This window comes from Balaenoptera acutorostrata, chromosome 17 (assembly GCF_949987535.1).
Source record: "Balaenoptera acutorostrata chromosome 17, mBalAcu1.1, whole genome shotgun sequence".
NCBI classification, from domain to species: domain Eukaryota; kingdom Metazoa; phylum Chordata; class Mammalia; order Artiodactyla; family Balaenopteridae; genus Balaenoptera; species Balaenoptera acutorostrata.
This window is the reverse complement of record NC_080080.1, coordinates 33,695,950-33,723,738: the sequence shown is the minus strand read 5'-3', so window position 1 is coordinate 33,723,738 and position 27,789 is coordinate 33,695,950. Positions and strand designations below refer to the sequence as shown.

The following is a 27,789-nucleotide window of genomic DNA, read 5'->3' as shown; positions in this document are numbered from 1 at the left end:
GCCCAGCGGAACCCGGTTTCCGCTCCGCGGACGTCACGTGACAGGAAGTAGTCTAGAAGAAGCGGAAGTGGTGTGTGTTGGTGGAGGAGGAGGAGGAGGAGGCGGCGGCGGCAACAGGAACCTGAAGGGGAAGGCTCGTGGAGTCGGGAAGAACTAGGAGCAAGATGAAGGTGAAGATGCTGAGCCGGAACCCGGACAGCTATGTCCGTGAAACCAAACTGGACTTACAGAGAGGTGAGACAAGTTAGTCGGGAGTCCGCCAGGCTTGGATCTGGCCTCGGCTTCCACCGAATAAAGCTGGAGGGGAGCCTGGTGTTCCACTCTCGTTCTTTTCCTGTTCCCTCTCGCCAGGGCATAAAGCCGTTCTGGTACTGGGTAGCAGAACCCTTGTCTTCAAGTCCTTTTTCTAATAACTTTCTATAGTGGTAAGAGGGAAAGTTAGTTATATGGGGAAATGATTCCACCTCCCCCTTAACAGCTGCTGCCCCCTGATTGTTCTCAGGTTCCTGTTGAAAAGTGGAACTTGAGTGAGCCAAACTCGTGGATTGAAGGATTTAACAATTGAGCAGACTTCTTTAAACCTTTCCCGTTGCTCTAACTTTTGGCTAATTTACTACTTAAAATTACGTTCTTCTGGATGTGGGAAGAGATAAAGGTGAAATGTAAAGCCATCAGTTCTCTCTTAAAAACTTGTGGAGAAGTTTGATGTGGGAATGGCTAAAGTGAAATTAATGAGCTTTATTTTTCTGTTACTGGGTGTCTTGTTCCCCCATTAACATGCTGACTGCTTATGAATTATAACTCGTGATACCTAAATGACAAGGGACCATCCATGTATGAACAGACTATTCTAAGCGAAGAGAATAACAGGTGCAATGCCTTAAGGCAGGAATAAACTTAAGGCATAAGAAAAGGGCCATGTCTTCGGAGTTTGAGTAAGGGGTAAGCCGTAGAAGGTGAGGCTGGAACAATATTTCACTATCATTGAGTCGTGGAGATTATATATATTATGAGCAATGCTAAGTAAATATATGGTCTCTGCTCACAAAATGTTTACAGGTTAAATAACAAAACAGTAATGCTTCTAAAATGCAAATTAGGTTGTGTCATTTGGACTTGACATCATCCCTACTCCTTGAACTTGGTCCCATCTTCCTCTTCAGTTTCACCAGTGATTACTTTTCCCACAACTAGCTTACATTTACTCTTGCCAGTCTGAGTGCATTTCAGTTATTCTCTGTGAGGCATCCTGTGTCACAAGCCCTTACCCAGTTTCTCTCCTAGCTCTGGGAAGCTTTCTCTGAACAATAGTCTTTCCAAACTTACCCCCTGCACATTTCCCCCCACCCATCCTGTACACACTTAAGCACTCTCCTTCTATGCTTCTGTCACATATTTTTATACTAATATCAGAGCTTTTATTACATTGCCTCGTTATTATTGTGACTATCAGTCTTTCCCATCAGACTGAGCTTGCAGAGAGTGGTACAATTGTATTTGGTTCTATATCCTGTATTTAGACAGCACCTGGTACCTAGTAGTTGCATTATTAATGTCTGAATGAAGGAATGAGTGAATGACTGGCTGGTCACAGAATCTTGAAGTTAGGAAGTTATTAGTTACCTGATCTTGTTATTAAGGGTCTCATTTCTTATAATATCTTCCTATTTCTTTATAGTTTCTGAATGGAAGTGTTAATAGATAACAAAATGGGAAGATTGAAGTATTGGAGCTCTGTGAAACATAAAATAAGGAAGACACTGCCATGATTTTCTGGTAATTTCGGCAAGGTTTTGGACAGAGGGTCTTCAACTTTTGTATTCTCCACAGTGCTAGGCACAGTGTCCCTGATAAAGGTTTTTTGAGTAACAAATTGAATGGTTAGCTTAGGAAGACCACAGGAAATATTAAATGTGAATTATTTTATTAAGAGGAATCATTCTTATTTCAGTTCCAAGAAACTATGATCCTACCTTACATCCTTTTGAGGTCCCACGAGAATATGTAAGAGCTTTAAATGCCACCAAACTGGAACGGGTTTTTGCGAAACCATTCCTTGCTTCCCTGGATGGTCACCGAGACGGAGTCAGTTGCTTGGCAAAACATCCGAAGAGTCTGGCTACTGTCCTTTCTGGGGCATGTGATGGAGAGGCAAGTGTCACTCTAAACGTTGATATTTTAAACTAAAAATAGTTTTATTACAAATGTTCTTCCTTTAGTTGTGCGTTACTGTGGGTTTTAACTGGTTTGATTTTATTTTTCTGTGTTCTGTTTTCTTTTAATTCTCAAGAGTAAATTCTATTTGAATTGGTAATTTCAGTAGTTTCTTATCGAAACCTAAGATATTTAAAATGTAGTAACTTAAGGCTATTTGACAGTAAGTAATAAGGCATGTTTACAGTACAGATATTTAACTGAGGTTTTTTTCACAGAGGCTGTTATTAACAATTCAACACTTAATTTCCCCACTCTGGCAAAGAAAGAAAACTTTGAAACACTTTAAACTAGAATCAACAGAGTATTTAACAGATTCAGTTTTCTGCTTGTTGGTATTCTTATCCATAGACATTGCATTATTTTAATCTAGAGGATTTTGTTTTTAGCTGTCTGGTAGAGTGGTTTACAGCCTTTTCAGTGTTGAATTTATTTTTCTTGGAATGTACTCCTGTGCCTGAACATTTTTTACTTATAATTCACTGAAATTTCCTAGTATGCTTTTTCATAGGTTAGAATTTGGAACTTAACTAAACGAAAATGTATTCATATGATACAAGCACATGAAGGTTTTGTACGAGGAATATGTACTCGCTTTTGTGGGACTTCCTTTTTTACTGTAAGTATAATGCAGTTAAATCATTAACTCTTTTCAACATGTTTAAGACTGACGTAATTGAATATTTTCTGAGTTCATTTACATGGTCCAAGGCCCTTTCATAGTTTCACAATGCAAAATAACTTATTAAAACTTGGAAAAGTCCTGGTTTTCTTTATGTAATCCAGCCTTTTCCATACTTTTTAATCTTTTTATACATAATTACTTAACATATTACTGAACTAATATTCTATAGGACACTCAGAAGTGAGATTAAAACAAGATGAGTAGGGGCTTCCCTGGTGGCGCAGTGGTTAAGAATCCGCCTGCCAATGCAGGGGACACGGGTTTGATCCCTGGTCTGGGAAGATCCCACATGCCGCAGAGCAGCTAAACATGTGTGCCACAACTACTGAGCCTGCGCTCTGGCGCCCATGCTCCGCAACAAGAGAAGCCACCGCAATGAGAAGCCCGTGCACCAAGAGTAGCCCCCGCCCGCCACACCTAGAGAAAGCCTGTGCACAGCAACGAGGACCCAAGGCAGCCAAAAAAAAAGCAAGCCACTTTAAAAAAAGAAAACAAAACAAGATGAGTAATTTGTACTCCTTTGTCTGTTAGTAATACATCATTGAAGGATTTTTGTGTGAGTATGATAAAATATACATAACATAAAATTTACCATTCTAACCATTTTTAAGTGTACATTGCAGTGGCATTAAGTACATTCATATCATTGTACACCATCACCACTATCACCTTCCCAGACTGAAACTCTGTACCCATTAAACACTAACTCCACATCTCCCACCCCTACCTCCCACCCCCGAGCTCCTGGTAATTACTGTTGTACTTTGTGTCTCTGTGTGTCCCTGTGTGTCTCATTTATTTCACTTAGTATAAAGTCCTTAAGGCTCATCCATGTTGTAGCATGTATCAGAATTTCTTTCCTTTTTAAGGCTGAATAATATTCCATTATATGTATATACCACATTTTGTTTATCCGTTCATCCATCAATGGACGTTTGGGTTATTTCCAACTTTTGGCTTTTGTGAATAATGCTATCATGTACAAATACCTGTTCAAGTTCATTGAAAGCTTTTTAATAGGGGAATGACAGAATCTAAGCTGAGCTTTGAGATTTTGACAGCAGTAAGTGATCAGTTTGGAGGCTGTTTTAATAGTCTGCATAAGCAATAATAGTCAATCCTGGGGAGTGAAAACAGTTGAAAGTAGTTGTTAGGTTTAGAAACATTTTTATTTTGGGGATTAGAAACAGTTTTATGGAGGTATAATTGACATATAGTACTGTGTAAGTTTAAGGTGTACAGCAATGATGATGTGACTTACATGCATCATGAAATGATTATCACAGTAAGTTTAGGGAACCTCCATCATCTCATATAGATACAAAATTAAAGAAATAGGAAAAAGATTTTTTTTCTTGTGATGAGAACTCTTAGGATTTAGTCTCAACAACTTTCATATATAACATTACAGCCATGTTAATTATATTTATCATGTTGTACATTACATCTCTAATATTTATCTTATAAATAAGTTTGTACCTTTCACTGCCTTCATCCAGTTCCCCCTTCCACCTATGGTAACCACAAATCTCATCTCTTTCTATAAGTTTGTTTTTTTGTTTTTGAAGTATAACTGACCTACAACACTATGTTAGTTCTTGTTGTACAACATAGTGATTCAATATTTCTATGCATTTCAAAATGATCACCACAATAAGTCTAGTTATGATGTCACCATATATAGATACCCATAGTTATTGACTATATACACTGTACACTTATTTTGCAACTGGAAGTTCATACCGCTTAATCTCTCTCACCTATTTCTCTCATTCCCCCACCCCTCTCCCCTCTGGCATCCATCTTTTTGTTCTCTATATTGATAATTCTGTTTCTATTTTGTTATGTTTGTTCATTTGTTTTTTAGGTTTCACATATAAGTGTTTATCTTTGTCTGACTTACTTCACTTAGCATTATACCCTCTAGGTCCATCGATGTTCTTGCAAATCACAAGATTTCATTCTTTTTTTATGGCTGAGTTATATTCCATTGTATATATATAACACATTTTCTTTATCCGTTCATCTGTTGATGGGCACTTAGGTTGCTTCCCTGTCTTGGCTATTGTTAATAATGCTGCATTGAGCATAGGGGTGCTTATATCTTTTCTAATTAGTGTTTTTGTTATCTTCCAATAAATACCTAGGAGTTGAATTGCTGGGTCATACGGTAGTTCTATTTTTAATTTTTTGAGGAATCTCCATGCTGTTTTCCATAGTGGCTGCACCAATTTCCATCCTCACCAACAGTGCACAAAGGTTTCCTTTTCTCTGCATCCTCACCAACAATTGTTATTTGTTGGCTTTGATAATAACCATTCTGACAGGTGTAAGGTGATATCTGATTGTGGTTTTGATTTGCATTTGCCTGATGGTTAGTAATGTTGAGCATCTTTTCCTGTGCCTAATTTGCCATCTGTTTGTCTTCTTTGAAAAAATGTCTATACAGAGCCTCTGCCCATTTTTTATTTGAGTTGTTTTTTTGATACTGAGTTGTATGAGTTCTTTGTATACTTTGGATATTAACCCATTATTGGATATATCTTTTGCAAATATCATCTGCCTTTTCATTTTGTTGATAGTTTTCTTTGCCGTGCAAAAGTTTTTTAAGTTTGATGGAGTCCCATTTGTTTCCCTTGCCTGAGGAAACATTTCCAAAAAAAATTAGTAAAATCGATGTTTACCTAATATCTTGAACATATCTGCCACATACCAAAGTCTAAATTACCATAGTTTGTTGCCTTGCTTTCATTTGGGCTACGGCGCCAACAGTTCTACCCACCATTTCTTTCAACATCTGTGCAACTGTCAGCTTAGTGAAAAGACAAGCAATGCCTTTACTAACATGAAAATAGTCTTTACTGAGCCTGCGCGTCTGGAGCCTGTTCTCCGCAACAAGAGAGGCCGCGATAATGAGAGGCCCGCGCACCGCGATGAAGAGTGGCCCCGCTTGCCACAACTAGAGAAAGCCCTCGCACAGAAACGAAGACCCAACACAGCCATAAATAAATAAATAAATAAATAAATAAATAAATAAATAAATAAAAAACCTTTAAAAAAATAGTCTCAACCTCCTGGACCCCCGAAAAATTCTCAGGGTCCTTCAGAAGTCTACACTTCACAGTTTGACAACCTCTGACTTAATAGTTTCTGGAATTTTGTGTCATGCAAAGAAGGACTTTACCCATGCCAAGATTTAAAAATGCCTTCTCTCTAGTATTTTTTATGGGTTTTGTTGTATTTTTTACATTTAAAATTACCTGGAATTTTATTTTTATATAAGATGTCAGATTGGTTCATACTTCTTAAATGACCGATCTGATCTCACAATACCATTTTATTGTAATTCATGTTTCTCCCTAATTTGAAAAGTCATCTTTATTACAATAATGCAGTTTTTGCCATGTTTATGACCTAACTTTGTTTCTACCCTGCTCTTCTTTTGCTCTGCTCATGCTGTTTTAAATTTTATGTACTTCATGTATTTGTCACAAATCTTTACTATAACAAGGTGGGACATAAATGCATCAATAAATACAGTACTGGAAGAATATGGTATGTGTTATTTTTTAAACTGAGAGGTTTATAATTTGATGTATGTGTTGGCAAGTTTACAGTTTATAACTTGTTCATTATCATCATCATCATAAATATTTCTAGGTTGGTGATGACAAAACTGTGAAGCAGTGGAAAATGGATGGACCAAGCTTTGGAGAAGAGGAGGAACCATTGCATACAATATTAGGAAAGGTACAAAAATAAATTGACCCATACTTGGGCTATTAGAATTCTTCTCTTTTACCTACAGTTATTTCATAATTTTAATTTCAAAAAAGATATAAATAAGAAATCAGAGACTTTAGGCTGCAATAATTGGCCTGTTCTAAGCAACATTTAATGCAATGAATGTCCCTTGCAGTTCAAGAATTTGAACAGTTCTTCAGTGTTCATTACAGTAGGGTTCAGTTTCTGTTTTTAGCTAGAGGATGCAGTGAAACATTTCCTATAGCAAGAACATGGGAGGAAATCTGTAAGGTCAGAAAAAAATGCTTCAGCTTCTGATTTATATCATCATGGATCTTTCACAAAGCTCAGAATTTCTTACTTGAAAGAATTCTTTAGGAAATGAATAAATGTAATAGCGTGGTTTTTGTATAAATCTTACTTACATTTCTTAACATTCTGCAAATCAGATGATATAGTTTAGTTATAGCTTAATAATTCAGATAATTTGACCTACCCATGTTTTTTAATGCTTACGTTTTGATACTAAGTGAAATTCTGAAATTAGAATTAATCTTTAAATATCGCATCTTTAAAATCTCTTTCATTTCAGTATTATATTTAGTATGTATTTAGGTTCTGCTTTTCAGATATCAAGAAGTTCTAAATGTTCTTTCTTTAAATGAGGGGTCCAGCCCATGATCAGGGCCTTCCTGTGTTCTAATGGTCGATCTAAGTGTTCTTGAAGGGACATGGAGGTGGGATATTAGTATGAAATGGAAATAATTTGCAGATGGTAAAAAATTAGTAATTCGTATAACAAAATTGGTTTCATTCTTGTAAAATGTCTTCTCTCTAGGAGTTCCAAAGATTTTTGAAACATTTAGTGTTACCCCTTCTCTGTGGTATTGGGGGTTAATTCTTATTATGGAAAAGTTTGTAGGACTTGCCTTCATGAATAGAAAATAATTCTAAATCTGCGGATGCTGATAAGAGTTCTTAAAAGCTTAAAGTATTGGCTAAATAGTTGCCTTTAATTTGCTTTGCAAACATTTTTTGCCATACAGTACAAAGGTAGACTTTAAGCTGCTCCTGAATAGATGAGTTGCATATTTTTAAGTAAATAATACCAAATTTATGAGATTTTATTGCTTTTAACAGTCTTAGCATCCATGCTCACCAATTTTATTTCTTCCCATAAATTTTAATCAGTTGTCTGTATCTGTGTTTCTGTCCTGGGAATCAGTACTTCATATGTTTAATGTGGAATTAAGTTTTTTAGAAATTACCTTTGTGTTTCATTAGTTGGTTCCAAGATCCTTCAATACCCAATGATGATTTAAAAATTACTTCAGTGATATGTATTCAAACTTAATTAAATACATCCCATGTTAACTTTTTTCTTTATTCCCAGAATGTGTGATAAGAAACATCACTTCTTATGGTAGAGTTTTCTCCTTTCAGTGAGGGCTTCACAGAAACTTCTTTGTGAACAGGGATTTTCTTAAACAAATGAGAGTGTAGAGAAATATATTTAAAATATTCTGTAGATTTGAAGTACTAATGAAAAGACTCATCTGTAACAACATCTTTGCTTTAAAAGACAGTATATACAGGAATTGATCATCACTGGAAAGAAGCTGTTTTTGCCACATGTGGACAGCAAGTAGACATTTGGGATGAACAAAGAAGCAGTCCTATATGTTCAATGACTTGGGGATTTGACAGTATAAGCAGTGTTAAATTTAACCCAGTTGAGGTAATGTTCCTTTTTGAAATATGTTCTGTTTGTTGTTTTCTTATTATCTAGTAATTTCAGCTCTGTTTAGGAAACTTTTGAATGTATGATACAAGAATTGTCTGAATTTTCATGGTGTTCTAGCATTCGGTCCATTTTCCAGATTATATCTGAGTTCTGATACCTTTGGTCAGGTCTCGACATGTTTGCCTGCAGTTACAGTCCCAGATACTAGTGTTCAGCACTGTTAAGAGGTGGGTGTGTGCATGTGCTCGTGGGGGTAGAATCCAAGCACGTACTGTCCTGTGAAACTCCAGTTTTATTTGTGCCTTCAACACTCGATGTTCCACAGATTAACATCTTTGTACCTTTAGGAAAATGTTAATTTTTCTTAACTCTCTTGGAGGTCAGAAGAAGGAGTGTTGAGCATTGTTTTCTTTAATTATTTGTACGTGGCAGGGGCACCCGTGCTTCAAAATAATATGCATGGTTATTTTTGTACTACATGATAATTGGTTATATTTTTCTTTGCTCAAAAGTCTGAACTGTGATTCCTAATTTCTGCCAGGTCTAAGGGAAGAGTTAGAGATTAGCCTACTTTTTTTTTAATAAATTTATTTATTTTATTTTTGGCTGCATTGGGTCTTTGTCGCTGCGTGCGGGCTTTCTCCTTTGTCGCTGCGTGCGGGCTTTCTCTAGTTGCGGCGAGCGGGGGCTACTCTTCGTTGCGGTGTGCGGGCTTCTCATTGTGGTGGCTTCTCTTGTTGCGGAGCACGGGCTCTAGGCGCACGGGCTTCAGTAGTTGTGGCACGTGGGCTCAGTAGTTGTGGCTCGCGGGTTCTAGAACGCAGGCTCAGTAGCTGTGGCACACAGGCTTAGTTGCTCCGTGGCATGTGGGATCTTCCCGGACCAGGGCTCAAACCCTTGTCCCCTGCATTGGCAGGCAGATTAACCACTGCGCCACCAGGGAAGTTCCTACTTATTGTTTATTCAGGTCCAAATTTGGGAAAGGAGGCTTCCCTGAAGGCTAAGCTATCCCCTGGACTCCAGACTTTTCCCTGAGCTTTTCCTGAATACATAACAATTGATGAACTCATTTTCCAGAAGACTCAGTAGAGATGGCTTTTCCTGCAGAAAGAAAAGGAAATCACTGCATGTGTAAGCTGATTTTAGAAATTATCAGGAGATTATCTTGTTAGATGGTATCAGAGAAAATCCTGATCTGCAAGTTTTACACTCTTAGAGACCCTAACTGATAAAAGGAGGAAAAAGGTTAAGTCAGAGTAGCAGCGTATTAAGACTGAGGTGCCGCAGTGTGATGTGAACTTGGCTTTGAGGTGCTGCTGAGAAGTCAGTCAGAGGATGCCCTCCTGCCTCCAGCACACACCTGCATATACACTTCTGGGAGAGGCTGCAGGTCTAGAGCAGGGGTTGCCAAGCTATGGTCTGTGAGCCTACTGCCTGTTTTTGTTAAAAAAAAAAAAAAAAAAAAGTGTAACTGTAACACAGCAGTGCCGTGCCCTTTTGCTCATTTATTGTTTGTAACAGCATTTGCACTACAAAGTAGAATAAGCACTGCAGAAACCATATGGCCTACAAAGCCTAAAATACTTCCTTTCCGGCCCTTTACAGAAAATGTTTGCTGCTCGCTGGTACAGGGTATCTGTCCCTACTATATCTTCCTCACTCCATCCTCTATCTACCTTCCCTGTGTTCCCCTTGGTTGTAGAAGTGAGATATGGCATGAAGGGGCAAGCCAGCTTTGCAGAGCCAGCCCAAGGTGACACTAGGCAGAAGCAGGTTACAAACACAAGCAACTTGTGGGAACATTTTATGTCTTACTTGCGGTGGACCTAGGCTGGAACTGTATTTCCTGCCAGGATGCCTTTGCATTGACCTTATACAAGTCACAATTTTTCTCTGTATTTGTTTATTTTTAAAATGAGATTAATTATATCTTCCACTGTACTTCATAGGTTTGTTGTAAGTGTAAAATGTGATAATATATGTGAATATTTTTAAAAGGTGCTACCCAAATTTAAGATGGTGGTGTTACTGCTATTTAAAAAAAAAATAAACAGGAGGAACAGACAGATACTGATTCCTAGTTCTCTAAAGGGTAAACGAGATCTTTTGTTTCTCTATTTTGGTGAACACCTGTGTCAGAAGAGCTGATGGCCAATTCTAAAATCATAATTAATTAATAGTGATGACCTAGCAACCATGTTTTTCAAATTTTCCTGTATAAAAACTCTATTTGTTCAGCTGTGGGTGAATGCGTGTTTTATTAACCTACAAACTGACTTAGTGGTAAAAGCAAATGGTGTGCATGTCTCTTACCCTGTATTAAACTTAATGGAAAGGGCATGTTGCTATGAACAAATGGAGTGTATTTGTCTCCTAATCATTAATAATTAATTTTCTGTTAAAATATTGAAGCCTAGAATTCTCATAAAGCCAAAAGTTTATGCTGAGCAGCGCTACATTTTACAGTATGAAAGTCAGCTTTCCGTCTAGGTAGAATTTTTTGCTTTGTTCAAATTAAAGTCTTTACTTTTAGAAACAGAACCTGGTCAGGCTTTGGAGTGACATAATGAGAAACTAAGAAAGGTTGAGAGGAGTCACTAACTAGGGGAAAGGCTCAGAGAAGAAGTGGTTTAAGAAGGAGGGTTTTGGAAAGAACTGAGAAGAGATCGTGATGGTAGCATTGGCTTTATGAGTTTTATTTGAACTATATACACCCATGTAGTAGGAGCTAGCAGGCCATACAGCTGCTTAGTAAATAACTCTTCTAGTTCCTCTTAACGCTTGCAGTAGGAATAATAGAGGCAGAAGCCAAGAGTTGTATCAGGAACCATGGGTGAGGAGGAATGGTACTACAGAGGGTGGGATTTGGGACTCCACTGGTAGGTAGACGGCTTATTTTCACTTAATGCCAAGGATTATGTAAGCACTTAGCACATTTATAACTGACTTACAAATAAATATTTTAACAGTTGGACAAAGGACATGCCTAGTTTATACAGAGAGTTAATAAACAGGAAATGTTTAACTGCTAATAAAGCAATAATTTATATAGTAGGCCCTCCATATCTGCGGGTTCTGTGTCTGTGGTTACAGAGGGCAAGGGACTCGTGCATCTGTGGATTTTGGTATCCGTGGGTGGTCCTGAAACCAGTGCCCCACAGATGCCAAAGGATGACAGTATATAGGAAATATTGCCATACAGATATTATTTTTAAATGGCACTACCTATTGCTGCCCAGTTGCAGTAAAATTAATATATTTCCACATTGTAATGTATATTGGTACAACTGTTTGGAAAACAATTACTCCTAAATATCAAAAGCCATAAAATTGTTCATACTTTTTGATTGAGTAACGCCACTACTAAAATCTTACCCTTAGAAAAAGAAGAGCTAAATGTATGCTAATGTTTTTTGAAGTGTTATTTGTAATACTGAAGAACAGGAAACAAGTCTAAGTTGAAGAATGGATAAATAAAATATGTTGTTTTAAAATAGAATGCAGAATTATCTGTACAGTATCACCACAGGCATCTAAAGTGGGGATTTAACAGTGAAAATACTTGGCTTAGGTTGCTGAGATTATGAGTGATTCATTGTACCCTCTGAAAGTGGACTTTAATGTTATAACTTTGTATCTTAAACATAAACATTGAGGGTAATTAAATCATTTGTTCACTGAATGGACATGGTTTGCTGCCAAGCCTAGCTTTTAACTGATGATTGTTATACTTATTTTTAGACATTTCTCTTGGGAAGTTGTGCTTCTGACAGGAATATAGTACTATATGATATGAGGCAAGCTACTCCTCTGAAAAAGGTGAGTTTCAATTTGTCTTCTGCTTTATACAGTTGTTAATGCATCCCCCTGTAAGTGGAGTGACTGAAAATATGGAGCAAATGTTTTTTCAGAATTAAAAAAAACTCTTTAATAGAGGTGTCCTTAGAACCCAAAATGATCATAATGGCATTCTCTCAATTTCCTGTTGCTTGTTAGAGACCCTTAAATTTCCATGAGGTACTGTATCCTAGTCTTTGTGTCTTCCATAATGCCAGCAGATTTTAGGCATCTAGTTTGTACTTACTGAATTGGAAGTTGTTAAAAAAGTATTGCATCCCGTTACGTCAGGCCCTGTGATTGTCATATGATACACATGGTATTTTATTCCAGAAGGTTTTATAACTAATTCACATAACTACCTTTATTTGTTTAGTTACATGCCAAGGGGTTTGACGTTTTATTTAGACAAGCTCTATCCTGTTCAAGGTGTCAGATTTCCCAACAGTTCTAAAGCAGTCATTCCAGGACTTAGATATCAAAGTTAATACAACCTTAAGCTGTTTCTAGAGAGGGAGAGAAATATTGTTGGTAAAGAGGGGAGTGCCATTATAAGTAAAAAGGTATAAAGTTGATTTCAGGTGCTAGAACTGAGAGAGTGCAAGAAGAGCTAGACCTTGTTCATGTGCCACGAGTCCGATGTCATAGACCACACGTAACAGAAATGCTTTTAATATTTTTGTTGTTCCTAACAGGTAATAAATTCAGAAATATTAGGAGTAGAGTATATTCTTTGAAGTTTGAACTAGATAAATAGGATAATCTTTCCAAAGTATAGTACCACTCCAGTCATTTCACTCATTCATGTGATATGGAGGGAAGATCCTGCATGAACTTTGGTGTTAGACTTTAAGCAGGTAACTTAACCTGTGTTTCTCCTGTGAAATGGTGGTATTAATAGCTACCTTGCAGCCCAATGGTAAGAATAAAACAAGATACTTAAGCATTTAACAGAATGCTAACATAAAGCAGTTTAATAATAGTAATTTCTACCTCCTTCACCCCTCCATTCTCAGTTGTTAATAATAGTGCTTCATTACTTTTAGGTTGAAGAAAAGAACTGTAGCTCTCAAGGGCCTCCAAAATCTGGTCCCAAATTGTATTCCATTTATTTATTTGGTTTAGTCAGTAAGGGTTTGTTACATGTATGTCACGTTGATGGATGCAGACATGCTATTTTCTATTATTTCTCTGTTCTACCTACTAGACTATCAATGTTTCTTCTATCTTTTCTCTCCTTAATGTAGCTGTTCTCATTCAGGGGTTGTACCACCCCACCAAGTATATTTTTGGAAGTGTGGGAGGGACATTTAAGAGACTGTTACTCACATTATTGGGCCGGCTCCCGAGAGGCTAAATATCCTCCGGTAGACAGTCACACACAACAAAAGATTATCCTGCCCAAAATGTTCCTGTTGAGAAACACTATAATATTACTGGACCTTCACAGATCAGCTCAAATCATGCTTATCTTTTGAAACCTTTCTTCTCCACTTTAACCCTAAGCTCACCATTAATTTTGCCCCTGATTTGATACTTGATTATTTGCTGCTTCACTGTTTATATTTTAACTCTTCTTATGTGTATCTCATTTTCCTGACTAAACTATAAGCTTTTTGAGGTCAAGGGACCATTTATTAAGCATTTTTATATTTTTCAGTATTTAGCACTCTGCCTTTGTGTTCAGGAAACAATTATTGATTTTCTTTTCCTATTGCATTGAGCCAAGTACTGTGCACATAATAGGTGTTTACTAAAGTACTTGCTTAAATCAATGAGAAAAGAAGGAAAGGAAATGAAGTAGGAATTTATCCATTTTAGAGGGACTTAATTTCATAGTAATGGGTTAGCGTATGCTTCTTTTCTTAGGTCATATTAGATATGAGAACAAATACAATTTGCTGGAACCCTATGGAAGCTTTCATTTTTACTGCAGCAAATGAAGATTACAAGTAAGTTTCCCTCTTTAAAACTTACTTAATTTCTATCAGAAATAACTCAGTTGTATGTCTTACTAATGAGATATGTTTTCCTAGGTAGTATTCCTTCATATACTCTAGAAAATTGCTGTTTGTTTTGCTAAAAAAAAAATATTTCCCAAATTAGAGAAGTGCTTCTTAAAAAGTATTCTCAGTTTTCAAAATGATACAGACCAGCGACGATGAACTGTGATCTGTGGACCAAATCCTGTCTGCTGCCTGTTTCTGTAAAGTTTTATTGGAGTATAGCCACATTTATTTCTGTATGGAATATGGCTGCTTTTGTGCTATAATGCCTGAGTTGAGTAGTTGCAACAGAGACCATATGACCCACAAAGCCAAAAATGTTTATTATTTGGCCCTTTACAGAAAAAATTAGCTGATCCCTGACATAGACCATATAAATAATGGCTGAATCATACATGTTTTAAGAAACTAAAAATATCTGCCTACAAAGTGTGTAGTTCTTCAGGTAGTTGATACTCATGTGGTCATGTTATCAGCTACCACTATTACTTCAGTAAGACAAAAGGAAAAATAAAGTTTCAACCTTTACCTTAATATTTGCAGATATATTATTCTGTGACTTCATGTAAAGGTGACATAGAAGCCTTATGTTCTTGACCTAGATGGAATTTTATGGTTTCTTATATACTGCTTTAAAACTTGTTGAAGCATTTGTCATCAGCTAACTTATTTTATCTTTGCAGTATCCCTGTAAGGTGGATAGGACATGTATGTTATTCCCTTTTTACAGATGAGGCTATTGATGTAAGGAGTTTAATCTCCTGATGAGGAAAGAGTGTCTTATTCATCTTTTTTTATCCAAGCATTTATTTTAGTGCTATGCATATGATGGATTCTTAATACATGCTTTTTGGGGAAGGTGGAAGTTTGTCATTATATTCAACTTTAAATCGCCTGTATTTAAGTTCTTTGTTCTTTCCACTACTCTTATTTATGAAAGCATAAATTAGCTCAGAAATAGGACTTATTACATGATGTTTTAGTGGTACCAACTAAAAACATCTCTTATAACTTTCCTGTACTAAAAAGAAGCTCAGTTGGACTCTCATTAACTAGCAATACCAAACCACATTAATTGAAGCCCTTTTAGCCTTTTTCTCATGTAGAAATTAAAACAGAATTTACTAAAAACCAAAATTTTCTAAAACAAAACAAGCCTGGTTGAGAACCACTGCCTTAGATAGGGACTGTAAAGCAGTTGTCAACTCAGAAATTTAACCTCAAAGATCAGTATGACCTTGGCTGACAATCCTGTGGTATGTTTGAAGATTATGAAAGAGAACAATGACTTGTCTCTTGATGAGAATTTCATGGTATTTGGAAATTTGTATCATTAGCATCAATGACTTTTCATAATAATCGCATTTAAAAATATTCTTTTTGAAGTGTTAGGTCTTTTTTTTTTAACTTTTGTTTTGAAATAATTTTAGGCTTACTGAAAAGTTACACAAATAGTACCTGTCAGCCAATTTCCCCAAATGTTAATGTCTTACATCCCCACAGTTCAATTAGCAAAACGAAGAAATTAACATTGGTACACTACTATAAACTACAGACTTTATCCCATCACCTGTCTTTCCACTAATGTTCTTTTACTATTCTAGGATCCAGTGCAGGATCCCACATTGCATTTGATTGCCATGTCTCCTTAGCCTGCTCACTCTGTGACTTTCTCAGTTTTCCCTTTTCTTTCATGACCTTAGTACTTTTGAGAAGGACTTTCTTGTGAATTATATTGTAGACTGCCCTTAATTTGGGCTTAACTGGTGTTTTCTCATTATTTCATTGAGATTATGCATCTTTGGCAAGAATACCACAAAATTGATATGCCCTTCTTGGTGGATCAAATCAGGGGTACATTATATCAGTGTATCTTACTATATTACTGGTGATGTTAACCTTGATCAGTTATTAACGTACTGTCTGCCAGTTTTCTCCACTATAAAGTTACTATTTTTTCCTTTTGTAATTAATGCATGTCTTTGGGGAGATACTTTGAAATTATGTGGATATCTTGTTTCTCCTCAAACTTAATCTTTGCATCTGGAAGTATTTTGATGTTGGGAACTTGGTCACAGTAATGCTATATTACTACTGTCCATCATCCATGTTGGCTCATTTGAAGCACTGTTTTTTTAGCTGTTGATTAAGAATTTTTAAACCTCGAAAATCATGAAGTCATTGTTTTTGCCAATTGTGCGCAAAGTATAGTTTTCTAATTTTAGTATACCCTTTGAAAAGCTGTGCTCACTCTTATATATCACTGATGGAGTATAAATTAGTGCAACTTCGTTGGAAATGATTTGTCAACTCAAAAGACTTAAAAATGCTCATGTCTTTTCTACTTGTAGGAATCTATTCAGATCTAATTGAATCTGTCCCATTCAATTAAAACTTAAATAACAAAAATTAAAATTTCATTTAAGAATTATTTATAGTAAAATGTTGTAAACGTTATTAATAAATAAATTTATTTAAACAAATAATTATTTTAACTCATATTTACATATGAAAACATTAAAAATATTCTCAGACTATTTAATGGATAAATGTTCATAATATGCTACATGAAATATCAGGATATAGAGCTTTATACAGTATTATCTTAATTTTATTAAAAGGTACATAATTAAATAGTATGGTGAAAAGATTAGAAATAATTACACTGTGCTAACTGACTTTCTCTGGGTGGTGGAATTCAAGGTAAGTTTTGTACTCTTCGTACTCTTTTGAAGTTTGCACATTTTCTACAATGAGATTTATGTTTATAAGGTTGAAAGTGTGTAAGTGTAATCTTAAGGAATAATAAAAACGGTTGATATTTTTCCCTATCCCTTACCTGCTGTGTAAAGAATTGAGCTATTTATTTAGATGTGCATTATTTAGCCAACAGTCTTATTTTCACTAGTGTCTCTTAGTACTACATAAGCTTTTTTTAATAGAAATTTGTATCAAATAATTAAAAATTCTTTTACAGCTTATATACTTTTGATATGCGTGCACTGGACACTCCTGTAATGGTACATATGGATCACGTATCTGCGGTGCTTGATGTGGATTACTCTCCCACTGGGAAAGACTTTGTGTCTGCTAGTTTTGATAAATCTATTCGAATCTTTCCTGTGGACAAAAGTAGAAGCAGGTATGTTACTACCGATAAACATTTGTTTTTGTTTGATTTTTTTCCTTGTCTTGATCATTTATCTTTTTTGAAAGGTTGTTTGGTTGTGTGTATATGATGGAGCTCACACCCAGGTGTTGTGACTTGGGGTACCAACTTCCACTGCATCATCTATGGGTAAAACATCAGCCTACTGGGCAGTTTCTTCATTGAACAGGATATTATCTTTATATAATTTGTTTATATGAAATCTTAGTGTTTGCCTTAGAGCAAAACCTTTTATTTTAGAATTATTTTTAAGTGTTTTATAGTAATTTTTTTAAATAAAGACTTTATTTTTTTAGAGGAGTTTTAGGTTTACAACAAAATTGAGAGGAAGGTAGAGAGATTTTTCATATATTCCCAGCCCCTACACATGCAGAGCCTATCCCATTACCAACATTCCTTATGGGGTGGTACTTTTGTTACCTCACCAGAATGTAAGATGAGCCTACATCATAATCACCCCAAATCCATAGTTTACCTAGGGTTCACTCTTGGTATTATATATTTTACGGGTTTGAATAAATGTATAATGACATATGTCCATCATGATACTATCATAGTATTTTCACTGCCCTAAAATATAGTAAACTTAAAAATTTTTTTAATTTGATAATGAAGAACTTAGATAAGGTTTTCCCTAATAGAGTTTAAGAGCAGTTAATAACAATAATACCTTACATTTGTTATTTCTTACTTATTTAAATTCAGCTCCTACACACTGAGGCAAAAATAAAAAAGAGAAAAATAACAGTTTAAATTGTCAGGACCATTTTTCCTCCATCCCACTCTAGTAGGTATACGCCCTGGAATGATCAGGAGGTGGGAGATCTGAATGCTCAGCTGTCGTGCGCTCTGTTTGTGTGTCATTGTATAAGCACATTGAATGTAATTCTAGTGTTTAAGAGGTGTGTTGTTTTGTACAGCTTGGCCCTCTACTACATATTATAAGTTACTGAATGTAGTATATATTTATACATCCATATTATTATTATGTCATATGCTATTGTATTGAGGTCGTTTACAGTAAACTGGCATTTTAAGGTTTTCAAGGATAATTTTGACTGAATTTGATCTTTTGCTTTATAGGCTAACTTTAAAACTTAACTCCTATGTAGGATACAGCCCCTTGTATAGTGTGCTATGATTTACAGAGCACTTTCATGCATATTCAAAGCAAATCCAAGCAAACTAGAAGAAATTTTCCCATAAAAAATGATAGTTAAAGGATTATGGTGGTGTTGCTCACACTTGAAGATATCACCACCTCCATTTTAACATAGCAGTAATAGTAACATTAAAATGTAAAAAGAAAATATATTCTAAGATAATATATATGTACATGTATATGTGTATATATATATATACACACACACACACACATACATACACAATACATGCATGCATATACATACATACTTGCTTGAGTGACCTAGTCTTGCTTTAATGTGGGAGAAGATGGACGTGGTGAAAGACAAAGGGGAATGATTGGAAGTCATAGAAAAGGAAAGGAGAAAAGCAGAGTCAGGGAAAAGAAAGAACAGAGAACCTGTATACTGAGGGTGGGAGGTGATGATCTGTTCTAGAGGACAACAGTGTGGAGCTGGTGAAGCAGTTTCCCCAGCTACATAAAGATTGATTAGCAGAGAATTTTTCTGGGTCCCTTCCTTCACTTAAAAAAAAGCAAACCTAGAGAACATTCAGTTTGGTGTTGTAACTATAACAGGGTATAGAAATCTCACCATTTTAGTGCAATGATGAGAATTTTGATCGTTACTTTTAATGATAACTAGCCTAGCTTCTACAGTGCTGAAGGTGTCTGAACTTTCTGAAAAAATGATGTTCATTTTCAAAGACATATCCTCCTTTTTACGGCTGAGTAATATTCCATTGTATATATGTGCCACATCTTCTTTATCCATTCATCTGTCGATGGACACTTAGGTTGCCTCCATGTCCTGGCTATTGTAAATAGTGCTGCAATGAACATTGTGGTACATGACTCTTTTTGAATTATGGTTTTCTCAGGGTATATGCCCAGTAAAACTAACACACCATTGTAAAACAATTATACTCCAATAAAGATGTTAAAAAAAAAAAAGACATATCCTCCTGACTCACCGTCTTTCTGTTCCAGCAGGGCCAGGATTAGAGTACATCTTAGCGAGCTGCCTATGGTTCAGAATTCAAGGAGTTACCCATTCTGAGGGTCATGCAAGTGCCAGCCCTGCATCTGCACCACCCTGAAAGAGATGCTTCCTTAAAGTTTATACTGTAGGCACCGCATTTGCCTCACCCTAGTCCCAGCCCTGTGTTCACACAGAGCCGCTTCTTTAGAGTCACACAGCTCTTTTTTTGGTCATAGCCAATCTGCTTGTCTAACTCTTTGGTATTTTTACTTGTGATAGTTGCATCTTTCTCCCCTCTAATTTGAGGAAACCATATTAATTCCTAAACCTTTTTGTATAATCATGAATTGCTAGCAAATAATAGTCAGCGTCGTCATGTGTATGATTAAAAAAGTGCTTGAATTTGAATCAGAAGCATACTGAGTGGGTGTTCTGGTGATTTTGATCTTCATTCCATCATCTCTGCTGTGGAACTCCTCCTGGGGTTGGTTCCTATATGGCTGTTGCAACTAACTTGATATTCTCCAAACTGTTGGAGAAAATGATGAATGAATCATGAAATGAATGGTTTGTTGGGAATTGTTCAGTCAGACCCAGGGCAAGGCTGAGAGTTTCCATTCTTCTCACCTCTCTGGAAAATATTAAGAATCAAGACAGTGTGGCCCTCCATCATTTCTTGGCACCAGGACCTCCAAAGGTAGTAAGTAGGACAATATTTTTCTAACATGACGCATAAGCAGACATGAAGAACAAAGGAAGAGTATGAGAAATGGGAATGTTTAGGCACCTATGATCCCAAGAGCCCTGCAGCTGAGCTCCAGCTGAATTGTTCTGCAGCCAGTGTGGGCAGTTAAATGCAAGTCTAGTTAAAAGCTCAAATTATTCCAAAATTGTATGAAGTAAGGAGTTCTTATACCCTGTTTCCAGGGAATTGTCTCCTGATGTCATTTGGAGATTTTGTAATCACAATATAATATGTGTTACTTCCTGTTGGGTTTAGTTATAAATGATATTCCCTCTGACCTTCGTCTGCTTGACAGCTGCTTCTGGTTTGTTTCTGTGGTCTGCTCTAGTTTCCTATCATTACAAACATCAAATAACACAGGCAGTGCTTTGAATGATATGTATTTTTAAAATATTTTCCTTTGAAAGATCTTAAAGTAGTTAAAGTGTATTTTAAAAGTAAATTTTGAGTAGGTTTTCAAAAAGTACAGGTAAATGAATATTTGAAGGTAAGCTTCTGTTGGGATTTCATTCAGTATTTACTTAGCAAACAAGTAAATTCAGTTGCATTCACAACGGAACAATTCATTTATCTTGACTACGTATATAAAGAATTTAAGTTTTTAAATGTATTTATCCCCAAATAGTATAACTTATAATGAACTTTATGTATCTATTTTAAGTACAAGCATAAACATATCTAGAAGTTAAGAACCCTGTGTAGTTTACCATTAAGGAGGATTCTAAGTTGGTTAAGTGACTAACCATTGGATTTGTCTGGTCTAATACATGAACTGATCTAATACATGAATAGGTTATTTTTAATGCTTACCAAAGCCTAATCGAATTTCCTAATATTTAAATTCAATACATTGCTTTGGGAAAAAAAGACATCTTAAATAGGTAGAGGTTATAAGAATTGAGTCTTGTAAAAGCAGAGCATTGAGAGAAGAAAAAGCAGTCTGTCTCATCTACTTTTCCTTTTAATAGGATGTTCTTTCTAACCATCCTCTCCTTTAGAAATAAATTTCTTATGGTCTAGCTACATGTTCATTCAAGAGCTCAAAATGTATCTGTTAGAAACAGTGTAATAGACTAGTTTTGTGAGTGTACTTCAGAGATGTTTTTATAGATATGAAATCTATTTGATTTCATCACATACGGGTTTTCTTTTACTGTGCAGAATTTGCTGAGCGAGTTTCCTTTCTCTAAAGTAGTCTGTATTTTGAATCACTTAATCCAGATATGGAAACTTTACTTCTCTAGAACTCTCATCCTTTTATTTTTTCTGACCTTGTCTTTTACTTGCTTTTTAATGCTCTGCTTAACACTTCCTAATACAGTATCTTCTGTGAATTCACTTAGTATGTTTCACAGCCTTCCAAATAGGTATGATATTTGACATCTCCATTTATTAAATGATCCTTACCTCAACTCATCACTTCTGTAGCTCTCCATTTCTTTTCACATATGTAAATCATCAGCTCTCACTTCAATTAATTGAGCTTTTTAAACAATTTGACCAAAACAGAAATCAGACATTAGGATCAACATATCAGGATGTGCTCTTAGAATGCCATTGCATTTATTTTTCAGTGAAATGAAACCCAAAAAAAGTGTGGTGGTTGGCCTTATTGTTACAAAATTACTCCAGCTTCAACTTATTTTATTTGTGTTATATGCCCTCAGTTATTTTGTGATCTTTTCTGGACATCTAGTTTTGCTTAGTTTGTTTATACTTATTTTTCTTATTGGATTATAACATCTCTGAGGGCAGGAATTTTTAATTCCTGAACACTTAGAATAGAATCTTGTTAGATTGGTCCCATAAAAGTACATTTAAATGAATTTTAATTTCTCTTTTATACTCTTTTAGGACTCAAAAATGTTATCCTGATACTTGATAGGCAGTGGTTAAAGAAAATCTGTACCAAAATCCTAAGAGTTTTAACTTAATTCCTCTTCTATAGGGAAGTCTATCACACAAAGAGAATGCAACATGTTATCTGTGTAAAATGGACTTCTGACAGCAAGTACATTATGTGTGGATCTGATGAAATGAACATTCGTCTATGGAAAGCTAATGCTTCTGAAAAGTTGGGTGTGGTAAGAGACCCCATTTTCTTTCATTGTCATAAAGCTAGTTTCTAGATTTATTGAATATCATTATATTATAAAGAATTTATTTGAAATGCGTTAGTTGTGATAAAAAAGGCTAGCAACAAAACAGGGTTGTATTGAGGTTTACTTTTTTCATGTCAAAGGCACCTTCAGAGGCCTTTGTTTTTTGTTTGTTTGTTTGTTTTTGTTGTTGGCCACGCCGCATGGCTTCTGGGGTCTTAGTTCCCCGACCAGGGATTGAACCTGGGCCCTTGGTAGTGAAAGTGCTGAGTCCTAACCACTGGACTGCCAGGGAATTCCCCCAGAGGCTTTTGTTAATTAAAATGTTTGATCATATTTGAGCCTTCTTGTTTTTTTGTATTCTCCTTGAGGTGGGGAGAGAAGATGTAGGGACTAGAGGCTTAGAACTTAGAACGCCCATTTCTTCTGTTAAAGGAATAGTAATCAGGTAAGTCAAAGGCTGCAAGTCTCTGTGAGGTATTTCAATATCAAGGATACAGTGAAACACTTAAAAAAAATACACAGCTTCAGACTTTTAAAAAAGACTCAGTGAAAATATAACATATTACCATTGGCTAGCTACCTCTGGGTTGTGAGTTATGGTTGTTTTTTGTTTGTTCTTAATGTTTTTCTAAATGTCTCATGTTTTCATACAGGGTATTTATAACTGAAATATTAAGTTTAAGAAGGAAAGGTTAAGTGTGGGTTATTTTCTACTTAGCTCTGGAAGGAAAATCAAGATATGATAAGTAGTAATTAAAGATAGTTTTATTTTAGGTTTAATGATTACTAAGTACTACACTATGCCTAGGTTTCAGTTCATCATTAAATGTTCCTCTAAATCATATCATCCTTAACAGTTGTTAGAGGAAGGCTAGTTATTGCGGCATCAGATGCTTTCTTTTCTGTTTCAGAAGATATTTTTACAGAAAAAAATTTTTTTGAGTGATTCATTTAAGTGCTTTTACTATGCCTAGAGTGGTCCACAGAGCCCAGCTCCCTTGGCACTGCTCTTTCTCACTTGGTGGCATCCATCTACATTGTAGGCATGCTGCCTAAAAGGAGATTCAGTGCTCGCAAACCTGGTATCACTAACATAACCTTGTAAAGGGTATAGTTACATTAGCAATTTTGGTCGCACATCATGAAAGTTTAGTTTTTTGGGGAAACATTGCTCCTAACTTTGTTGTACTGAAGCAAAACAAACACACCATTCATTAAAATATCAAAATGTATTTTTTCAGCTTACGTCACGAGAAAAAGCAGCCACAGATTATAACCAGAGGTTAAAGGAGAAATTTCAACATCATCCTCACATAAAACGTATTTCTCGTCACCGACATCTACCAAAATCTATCTACAGCCAGATTCAGGAACAGCGCGTCATGAAAGAAGCTCGTCGACGAAAGTATGTTTTGGAGCATTTGACTCTCTCTCAGTACCCTTTTCTAACTCCCCGCCTCGCGTCTCACCAAAAACAAACAAAAAAACGTGCCTTTCAAGGGAATAGTTTATGTGCTGTTGTGCATCAGAGGTGTTTTTTTGTTTTTAATTGGGGTATAATTGATTTACAATGTTGTGTTAGTTCCAGGTGTACAGCAAAGTGAATCTGTTATACATATATATATATCCACTCTTTTTTAGCTTCTTTTTCCATGTAGGCCATTACAGAGTATTGAGTAGCGTTCCCTGTGCTATACAGTAGGTCCTTATTAGTTATTTGTTTTGTATAGTAGTGTGTATGTGTCAATCCCAATCTTCCAATTTATCCATACCCCCCTGGTAACCATAAATTTATTTTTTACATCTGTAACTCTATTTCTGATTTGTAGAAGTTCATTTGTAACCTTTTTTTAGATTCCACATATAAGCGATATCATATTTGTCTTTCTCTGACTTATTTCACTCAGTATGAGAATCTCTAGGTCCGTCCATGTTGCTGCAAATGCCATTATTTTGTTCTTTTATGGCTGAGCAATATTCCGTTGTATATGTGTACCACATCTTTATCCATTCCTCTGTTGATGGACATTTCGGTTGTTTCCGTGTCCTGGCTATTGTAAATAGTGCTGCAGTGAACATTGGGGTGCGTGTATCTTTTCGAATTATGGTTTTCTCTGGATATATGCCCAGGAGTGGGATTGCTCTATTTCAGTTTTTTAAAGGAACCTCCATATTGTTCTCCATAGTGGATATACCAGTTTGCATTCCCACCAACAGTGTAGGAGGGTTTCCTTTTCTCCACACCCTCTCCAGCATGCATTGTTTGTAGATTTTTTGATGATGGCCATTCTGACCGTGTGAGGAGGTATCTCACTGTAGTTTTGATTTACATTTCTCTAATAATTAGTGATGTTGAGCATCTTTTCATGTGCTTTTTAACCATCTGTATGTCCTCTTTGGAGAAATGTCTAGTTAGATCTTCCTCCCATTTTTTGATTGAGTTGTCAGAGGTGTTTTTGAATACTTCTCTGGGCCTTTTTCCTTTTCCTGATAAAGGGGGGAAGCAGTGGTCATCTCACATGGTGAGAATTTTCATTACCTATCTTTGAGCATATGTTTAAAGGGCAAACAATGTCAGTGACTTATATCAAAATAAGAAAATGCTTCTGCTCATGCTAAAAAACTATTATAAATGGAGAATGTTTGTAAAAAATAATTTCTAACGTAGCTGGAATTAAGAGGTATTGTATTTTCCAGCTTAAAGACTGCCAAGAACATTTGTTAGATAAAAATTTGTCTAATATGCTTCATCATAGCATTTGGAATCTAACATTTTGGCTCTAAAGCGTAGCGTTCCACCATCACCACCATTTCCCCTGTGGAATATTCTTCTCCTTGCAGTCTTTGAATTCATGTGAAGTGTTATAGAAATTCTAAGACAGAGTTCTTTTTTCTTTTAATTAGACTATTCAAATGATTATTTTGTTGTCTTTGGGTAGATGTTGGGGTTGAGTCACTTTTAAATATTTTAACAACTGCAGCAGGTTTTTAAAGTTAGTAAAGGACACTGATAAGTAGTAAGAGAAGAAGCTAATAAATAAGTTAACAAAACTTGATTTCTAGCTGCTTTTTACATAATCTCATTGTGAAAACTTTTTTTTTTTTAATAGATGGTTTTCCAATGAAAGAAAATGCCTTGTGATTTTTCTGAGGAAGTTTTCTTTGGTTAAGATGATTTCTCGTAAACTTGCTTATATTTTGTGTATTTTGTTTTACTTCTAGGGAACTGAATCGTATCAAACATAGCAAGCCTGGATCTGTGCAGAGGGTGTCAGAGAAGAAGAAACGCGTAGTGGCAGTTGTGAAATAATATTTGGTATTCCTACCAATACTGATGTCTAAGTATTTGTTATGTTTTGATTTGTGAACTCTACAAATAAAAGTACTGGCTCTAGTATAACAATGAATGTTTTAGTTGTATGTGTAGAGCTTAATCATTGCACATTTTTGCTATCCTAAAAAATTATTTTTAAATGTGACCTGGTCGATAAGACTATCCAACATTTTATTCCTGATCTTCTTTCTTACTGCATTAAAGAATACAGTATTTACAAACTTATTTTTTGCTGTTAGAAATTGCAGATATACTTTCACTTTGATTTGTTATTTTAGACACTCTATGTTTGAATTTACATTTAAGACCAAACATCTCTTTTGTTACCTTTTAATATTACTTTAGATAATTATTGCAGTGATTCTTCCTAGGATTCCATAAACACATAGAAGAATTATGTCAGAACTTTTTTCAGTTGAATTTATTTTCTGTGCTTTATTTATTTGGCTTTTTGAGACATTAAAGATGATCAGCCTACATTTATATAACTTTTATAAACAATAATTATAACATATGGTCAAGTCAAGATAATAAAACGTCCTTTTTCTCAGCATTGTGACTTTGATCCATTTCTGCTAAATAATTTCACTTTAATCTCACTAAATTGTAAATAGTTCTGTGTGACAAAGGTTGGTGTTTTTTTTTAGTCATCAGTTTAGTAAACTGTATTATAAATACATATAAGTCTAATTTTTAGGAAATTATAAGTTAAAAAGAAATTAAAAATCCAAAGCAAAAATATGTTGTTTAAGAATTCATATATTTAGGGACTTCCCTGGCGGTCCAGTGGTTAAGACTCCGTGCTCCCAATGCAGGGGGCAAGGGTTCGATCCCTGGTTGGGGAGCTAAGATCCTGCATGCTGCACAGCGCAGCCCAAAAAAAACCAACATATATTTGTAGTAAAAATATTATAACATGCACAGCGATGATAAAGATCAAAATCTGGAGAGTGGGAGAAGGGTACAGTCAGAGTGGGATACACAGGAGATTTCAACTCTTGATAAGGTTTTTTTTAATATATAAATTTATTTATTTATTTATTTTATTTTTGGTTGTTTTGGGTCTTCGTTGCTGCACGTGGGCTTTCTCTAGCTGGTGTCGAGCAGGGGCTGCTCTTCGTTATGGTGCGCTGGCTTCTCCCTGGGGTGGCTTCTCTTGTTGCGGAGCATGGGCTCTAGGTGCAGGGCTTCAGTGGTTGTGGCATGTGGGCTCAGTAGTTGTGGCACGCGGGCTCTAGAGCACAGGCTCAGTATTGCTTCAGTAGTTGTGGCGCACGGGCTTAGTTGCTCTGCGACATGTGGGATCTTCCTGGACCAGGGCTCGAACCCGTGTCCCCTACATTGACAGGCAGATTCTTAACCACTGCACCACCAGGGAAGTCCCGATAAGGTTTCTTTCCTAAGCTGTGTGTTCATTCTGTTATTTTTTATGCTTTCTTGGATATCTTAAATATTTCCTCATGTTTTTCTCAAGGCTGATAATATCACCCATTTCCCTTTTAATCCTTAGGAGCTATTGTAGGCCTCGAATTACTTGATTGGCAAGGTGAACAAAGTTCTCTTGGGCATCTGTACTGCTCTTAGTTTGGGTGTGGTTTCAAAGAAAATAACGCAAATACTGGTCTGTAAATCTGAGCTTCTGTGTCAGTTTGATTCCATCAAGAAGCAGATGCCTATGGAAGACATGTCGCGAGAGATTCATTGGAGGGAAGTGTCTTTGAAGCATAAAGAGGAGGAGCGGGAGGAGGCAGGCAGAGCCTTCCATCTGTACTGTAGGCTTGACTCCTGGGGCAAGAGAGCAGGAAGGAAGGAGGACCGGCTAGGAAGAACCTCAGACTGCAATGCAGTTCTGAAAAAGGTTGGGCCAGGCTGTTGGGGTGTCCTCGAGCGCACACTGCTTGTCAGAGGAGTCCCATGTTGTGCAAGACCGGGCCAGCGCTGGTACCCTCTCTGCTCAGTCAGTGGCAGGGAGCAGCCCTGGGGAAGCCCGGCCTTGCAGCGAATGCGGCGTTGAATCCAGAGCAGTGGCAGCCAGGACCCCTCAGCGGGGACTCAGTCAGCTATGCTTCCTGCAGCCAATTCTCTT

At 36.2% G+C, this 27,789-nt stretch overlaps 1 protein-coding gene across 2 annotated transcripts; it reads left to right on the top strand.

Moving 5' to 3' along the window:
• Positions 1–72: 72 nt before the first annotated feature.
• DCAF13 (DDB1 and CUL4 associated factor 13) lies at positions 73–26,253 on the top strand. Of its 2 annotated transcripts, XM_057532099.1 has the most exons (12): positions 96–234; positions 1,679–1,776; positions 1,952–2,151; positions 2,726–2,833; positions 6,560–6,649; positions 8,226–8,381; positions 12,129–12,206; positions 14,094–14,176; positions 17,208–17,372; positions 22,216–22,351; positions 23,611–23,774; positions 25,592–26,253. In XM_057532099.1, exons 4-12 carry the CDS (start codon positions 2,765–2,767, stop codon positions 25,677–25,679), a joined length of 1,029 nt encoding a protein of 342 aa, XP_057388082.1. In that variant the 5' UTR covers positions 96–234; positions 1,679–1,776; positions 1,952–2,151; positions 2,726–2,764; the 3' UTR covers positions 25,680–26,253. The 2 variants fall into 2 exon arrangements, with proteins under 2 accessions (XP_007173445.2, XP_057388082.1); XM_007173383.2 differs by lacking the exon at positions 1,679–1,776 and having other exon boundaries at positions 73–234.
• The last annotated feature ends 1,536 nt before the right edge of the window (positions 26,254–27,789 follow it).

Bases quoted from the DNA above. Each gene is read 5' to 3' on its own strand.
- DCAF13 (XM_007173383.2), top strand. From the start codon at position 165: ATGAAGGTGAAGATGCTGAGCCGGAACCCGGACAGCTATGTCCGTGAA. The intron at 2,152-2,725 runs GCAAGTGTCACT...GCTTTTTCATAG, and splicing joins CTGGGGCATGTGATGGAGAG to GTTAGAATTTGGAACTTAAC. The intron at 6,650-8,225 runs GTACAAAAATAA...TTGCTTTAAAAG, and splicing joins TGCATACAATATTAGGAAAG to ACAGTATATACAGGAATTGA.